This window comes from Hipposideros armiger, unplaced genomic scaffold (assembly GCF_001890085.2).
Source record: "Hipposideros armiger isolate ML-2016 unplaced genomic scaffold, ASM189008v1 scaffold_897, whole genome shotgun sequence".
Lineage (NCBI taxonomy): Eukaryota > Metazoa > Chordata > Mammalia > Chiroptera > Hipposideridae > Hipposideros > Hipposideros armiger.
Genome location: NW_017732247.1, coordinates 519353 through 525867, shown reverse-complemented (window position 1 = coordinate 525867; position 6515 = coordinate 519353). Strand labels below are relative to the sequence as shown.

The window sequence follows — 6515 nt, the reverse complement described above, 5'->3', positions numbered from 1 at the left end:
CTCGGCCGGCCCAGAGCTGCTTTTTAAGATGGTGAGACCTGAGTGTGTTTATATGTGGAGGGAAGGAGGCAGGAGAGACTGTGGGAAGATATGAAGGAGAACAGGGATGCTTTGCAGAGAGGAGGCTGCCCTTGACTGAAGAAACGGCATCTCTTCCTGGGTCCTGGAAGAGAAGGAGGGAGGGAAGGGTGAGGGAGCGTGCCAGGCGGGAAGCTGAGGAATCCAGAAGCGTGGCTTCAGTTTTCTCCGTAACAATGTCATTATCTGAGAGCAAGGTGAAGGGAGGCAGGTGGGGAAGGTGTGACATCAAGTGAAGCGGGCGCAAAGTGAGAGGGGAGCCTGGGGAGTGGGTCTGCGTCGTGGGTCCACGCGGCGCCAGCATCTGTGGATCAGAAAGGCCGCAGCCACCTACCTTCTCCGGCAGCATTTGGTTTGCGGGGAGGCAGGCAGGTGGCGCCGGGGCGACTCAGCCAGCTCCTGGGCTCATCACAGACGGAAGTGGAGGCCAGCTGGGCTGCTGGCTGAGAAGAACGTAGAGGCCAGCGTGCGAGGGGTCTGGGGAGGCTCCGCGCCAGGCGGCCGGGAGCCGTCTTCCAAGAGGCAGAAGGCCAGCCTGGGGGTCAGGGTGGGGAGTCAGTGAACGTGGCTGTTGGCAGGATTCGCTTCACAGGAAAGAAACGGCGCCGAGGGGCTCGGGCCTCTGCAGGCGGGATTGGGACGCGGGGCTGGGGACCTGCTCAGATTGGACACTGGGAGGCGGGAGATGGAGGGGGAGGCGGGCTGCTGGAGTGGAGACGAAACAAGGGCAGGCGAGGGCCGGACTGAGTGCTGGTCACTAACACGGCGACTGCTCCAAAAACTGGCTCCTGTCCCCACTCCCCACGCCTCCCTGGCCGCGGGGCCCACGGCCCCTCTGTCTTCTCTCAGGACCTGTCATCCCCCCGGAACCCGCCCCCTCAAGGCTCATCCCTTCAGGACCGTTCCCCTCCAGCACCTGCCTCCACCTCCCTCACCACCCGCACCCTCAGGAACTTTCCCCTCAGGAACTGTCACCCTCCCCCCCCATCAGGGCCAGCCCGGTACCCTGGCTCCGCCCCACCAGGGCCCCGCCCAGTACTCTAGCTCCACCCCATCAGGGCCCGCCCGGTACTCTGGCTCCGCCCCATCAGGGCCCCGCCCAGTACTCTAGCTCCANGCAGAGACGCTCTGTAAGAGATGGCGTGCGGATGGAGAGCTGCTCCACTGAAGAGACCTCGGCCCGGGTTCCCAGGGCCAGAGTGACTGCCAGGAGCACCGGAGGGGGGGCAGGCCCCCCATTGTGAGGTCCAGGTAGAATGCTCCAGCCCTGGCTGACCTCCAACCCTGTCCTCACCCCTACCTCTGACCAGGAGTGTGCCCGCTGGCTTATACCTGGACGTCGCCATCCCCTCTTGTATGAGAGCAGATGCCCCCAGAGTCTGTGGAGGTCATGAGGACACGGCCTCACTTGACTCCCAAGGTCAGGCCCACAACGTTCTGGGTAGAAAACTCTAAAAAAGGGAGTACAGTAAGGACTCAGAGACCAGAGTTCTTGGAACCTGGTGAGGACTGCAGCTGGGTTCTTGAAAGGACGACCGTTAGGAAAAGTCAAGGAGCGGAACAGCTATGGGCACAGAGGGGACACTGCCAGGGGATTTGGAAGCGGGAACTCGAATCGCCAGAAATGGAAACTCTAAGCTACAGGGAGCCAGGTGCTCAAACCAGGGATCCCCTGGGCTGGCAGTCAGAGAAAGGAAAGGCTCTGAGCACCTGGGGTCAGAAGAGTGTCCAGATGTCCCCAGGACAAACCTGACAGGCTATATCCAGGTGTGCCCAAGATCCGAAGGAAAGGGCACCTTGACCAGGAAGGAGGGTGGCAAGCTTTAATTCAGCGGCTATTCACTGGCTAGCTGCCTACACTGCATCAGGCCCTTTGCTGGGTGTTGGGGAGCCCTCACCCTCGCCCTCCACAAGGAGTGAGAGAAGCAGCGTTAAGGAGCTAACCAGCAGGAGTCAGGTGAGCACAGCGACAGAGACCACGCCTGCGGGAGGGGGGGGGGACCCCAGTTGGCAGCTATTAGCACAGCAGGCAGCGATTAGCTCGCCGTGGGTGAGAGGAAGCTTCCCAGAGTGAGCACCTGGAGAGTGAGGCTGGCTGGACAGAGCAGGGGTCAGCACATTCCGGGCTGAGGCAGGGCCTGTGCACAGGCCTGGAGGCACCGACAGCTGAGCCTGGTAGAGCAGGGGGCAAGGAGGAGAGCACAGCCTCTGACCTCACAATACCCACTGGGCCAGCCTTGCAGCTTGCAAACTCTGGTGCCCTCCTCCAGCCCCGGAAGGGCCGGGGCCCTGGGCAGCCTCCAGGTGCAGCGCCCTCCGGTGGCCGCACCCTGCCCACTGCCTGGGGCATGTCTTTACTCACCAATTACGAGGGGCTCCGGCATCAGATTGAGAGCCTTGTGCAGGAAAACGAGGAACTGAAGAAGCTGGTGCGGCTCATTCGTGAGAATCATGAGCTCAAGTCGGCAATCAAGACGCAGGCGGGTGGCCTGGGCATCAGCGGGATCACCGGTGGGCTTGGCGAGGCGGCAGCCGGCCCTTCTCAACGCCAGGGTAACTGTAATGCCTGAGTTCGAGGAGAGAAGGGGGGAAGAGGAGACAGTGTGTGCTGGGGCCTCGAGAGTCATGGGGGGCAGGGGCATAGAGAGTAACACGCCTGCAGGACAGTGCCCCCCAGGTGAGGGGAGGGTGAGGATACAGGACCACTGGGATGAAGGGGCATAACTGGGCCCCACTCCCATCCAGCTGATGGCAGGAGCCTATGTCCACACCCCTCCCCTCAGCTGAACTTCCAAGCAGCTCCACAGACCGAGAACTTCCCAGCTCTGGAACCCCAACATGCTGCCCTACTGAGTCCAAAGTGTCACCCACCTGCAGCTTCCCCACCGCTCTCGTCCGTCACCTCTCACCCTGAGCACACCTGTCCCCTTCCCATCATTCTCCACTCAGAGATGGCCTGTAGGCAATTGACAACCCAGGTCTAGAAGCCAAGGAGAGAAACTAGAACTGAAGCTTGAGGTTTGGGACTCGTGGGTGTGTGACAGGCCCTGGAGCCGGAAACGATTCAGAGTAGGGTGAGACAGAAGAATGGGGAAAGAGGTTGCAGGTGTTTGCAGACAAGGAGTTGAAGTGATCTGTGGGGTTAGACATGGACCCGAGGGACTGAGCCAGGAGGGCTCAGGGCCAGGAGGCCAGAGAGGCCACACAGCTGAGTGTGGTGACGGGAATGAGGGAGGTGCCAGAGAAATGGAAAACTGTGGGCAGAACGTGGTTGGCACTGAAGATATCAGAGGGAGAATTTCTGGGGGTGGCAAGGTCCCAGGGTGTGGCAATAGGAGTCCATGGCTGTTACAGTGTGTTGGTGACAGTTACATAGGCTAGGAGGTGACCAAATGCGTCTTGTGTTACATCCACAGCCCTCCCCCTCCTATAGCGTCCCTCCTGTCCTAGAGAAGGCTGTGTGCCCTCGTGGCCAAGGTGGACTTCTCGCATGGTCAGAGCCCACCGACCCCTGCAGCGACCTGCCCTGTCCCAGACCCTGCACCTCATTCTGCCTGCTGGGCCCCCCCTCTGTTCAGAGTCAAGTCCTTTCCTGAGAGGAGGGCTCTTCTCTTTCAGTCTCTGCCACTTAAAGCCCTCCAGCTTGGCAGTGGACACCGACACTGCTATTCTAGAAAGGTCAGAGGTGGCTTCCTAGGTGCCACATCATTCTGAACTTCTGCATTTGGGACTGTTAACCCTGCTCTTTCTGAGTCCCAAGAGCACCTTTGCCACCCCCACCCCTGCTCAACTTAGTCACTGCTGCCCCCAGTCTGGCTCAGGTCCCACCCTGCACCCCCAGCCAGCCCGTCCAACACGTGCTTCAACCCTCCACCAGCAGTAGAGGTCCCCTCAGAGGCTCCTGCAGGCCCAACAAGTCCCCAGAACTTAGCTCACTCCAACCTGGACACATTTCTGATTAAGAACTTGCCCTTCCCATCAGGACGCTAAACCCCTTGGGTCTGGGCTCCTTCCCGTACCATCCCACCTCCAACTCGAAGCCGTCTTCCGTTTGCTTTCGAAAGCTGCCCCCACCCCTGCTGCCTACCCACTGCATTCTCTGCCACCCAACCTGGCTGTGGCATGCGAAGGGTCTTCACAGTCCCCTTACTGACCACAAGTACAAAGGCCCCTCTTGTTTGAAAGGTTACACTGCTAATGACTCTGAGACGATAGTCGGGCGACATAACTAATATGCACGGGGAGGTACAACGTCTAAGAAATCTCCCATTCTAAGGAACTACTCTGGTTTCCCTACTCCCAGGCTAACTAAGCAAGCCTGCTCCTTTTAGGTTCAATTCTTAAGAGAATCCTGGGACCAGTTCTGGTTTTCCAGCTCCTGAAGGATCAAGCTTAGGGGTTAGGAAAGGCTTTGTGGAGGAGCCCAGACATCTGGTGGGGAAGGCAGCAAGGGGCATTCCAGGAGGAGATGCTTGGGCAAAGTCCTGGACCTGGGTTTGCGGCATGAGAAACATGAGTGCATGCGTGGTATGTGTGTGAGAGACGGTGTAAGTGTGGGATGGAGTGGGGGTGTGAACCACCTGGCTTGTCTCAGAGTCATTAGCAAGTGAGCATGTGATTGTGGTGTGCTAGTGTGCGGTCCATGCGTGTGTAGTGTGATGTGTGTGCCCTGTGTGGTATGTGTATGGAGTGCGTGGTGTAGGTGTGTAAGTGACTGGGCTGTGTGGTATGTGTGTCTATGAGAATGTGTGTGAGTTTGAGTGTGTGTGGTATGCTTGCCTTGAGAGCATGTTGAGTGAGTGTGGGAAAGTGTGTGTGAACGTGTGTGGTATGAGTGTGTGGGAGTGCATTATGTGTGGTGTGCATGACTGTTTTGTGAGTTGCTGTGTGATAATGTGTGAGTGTGTGTGTGAGTGAATGTGGTGAGTGTGATGCTTGTACTTCTGAGTGTACGTGGAGGGGTTTTGGGGGGGTTGTGTCTTGGGGCCAGTGAAAGGTGGACAGTGCAGCTGAGAGGTCAGTGGGGTCAGGTGCCAAGGACTGCGAATGACATGCTAAGGACGCAATAAGCAGACACTGGTCGTTTCTGACAGGGAGTAATCATGTTTGTGCTTCCAGAATGCACCTGCTGCTCCGGCTGGGGTGGCTGGGGTGACTGATGACACCACCTCGTGAGACAGCAGGACTCTATCCCCACGCCCAGCCAAGGCGGACCTCCGTAGTTAGTTGCCTCAGAGGCTCCTTCTCAGCCACTTCCTCACCTTGCCTGTTCCCCTTGCCCTTTCCTTGTGACCGGCCTTCCTCGTGGAGTCAGGCTCTTACTTTCTATTTGATCTCGTGAACTCGACCTTCAGTTGTTCTTCCTGGTCCCGCCCTTCTCTTCCCTTGTACCCTTGTGCACGGCTCTACCTCCTACACCCTCCAGTCAGAGCTCTGGCCTATCCCAATCACTTAAGGGGAACACCGGAGGAAGTGCAGCTTGGGCTTGTGGGTGCCCCCAGTGTGTGCCAGGCCCCTCGCAGTGCAAGGCTAAGCCCAGGCAGGAAGAGAAGGGGTACAGGATGAGGGCCAGAGGCCAGGGGCCAGCTCTCTCCAAGCCACCACATTCTGGCAGAGAACTCCAAGGAGTAAAAGAATCCGAAATTCAAACCTGACCTTTCAGGTTGAAGAAAACATAATTTAACGTTGTTAGCTGGTAATTTAACTGATAACTTTTAGCTATTTTCACACACAGTGTGTGGGCCTCTGTGCTCTTGCCCAGGGTGAACCTGGGAGAAGGAAATGCAGTTTTGGAGGAAAAGAGTGAGTTGTATTTTGGACAAACTGACTTTAAGACATTCACACGACATCCACGTGGAGCGTCCAGGAAGCTCAGAGGACAGGTCTGGGCTAGAGAGAAAAGACTCAAGAGTTGTTGATAATTGAAGCTGAGTGAGGGGTGAGGCCATCTGAGCAGAGAAGAGAACAGTAAGATGAGACTGAGGGACAAGTCCTGAGTCAGGACAGGTAGAGAAGCTGGCACAGGAGCATCCAGAGACACAAGGAGACCTCAAAAGTGTAACATCACAGGAGCCAAGACACAGCTGCAAAGAGGACAGCGTGTCCACAGAATAGAGGCTGAGGAGAGGTCAAGCGAAAAAAGTGCTAAAAAAAAAGTGCTAATGACTTGGTGTTAGTGACCTTGGTTAGAGTGATTTCAACCCTACCATAGGTGAGCGAGGTGAAGAGCGAGTTTACACTTAGTTCATGAAGAATGGCTTCTAAAGGGCAGTGGTAGCTGGAGGGGCATGGAGCCCAGAGCTGCTTTTTTTCTTTTTTTTTAAAGATTTTTATTGGGGAACTGGAGGAAGGGGAACAGACAAGTTGCTGTCTTTTTGTTCTTCAGTCTAGTTGTGGAGGACGTTGCTTCACTGGCCCAAGTTGGCACCATCATTGCG

At 57.0% G+C, this 6515-nt stretch overlaps 1 protein-coding gene across 1 annotated transcript in view; it reads left to right on the top strand.

Moving 5' to 3' along the window:
* Positions 1–2426: 2426 nt before the first annotated feature.
* Positions 2427–6515, top strand: part of SPATC1 (spermatogenesis and centriole associated 1) — a 23562-nt gene continuing 19473 nt past the window's right edge. Inside the window, exon 1 of the mRNA XM_019630123.1 lies at positions 2427–2637. Coding sequence (XP_019485668.1) covers positions 2427–2637 — 211 coding nt within the window. The remainder of the gene's footprint in view (positions 2638–6515) is intronic.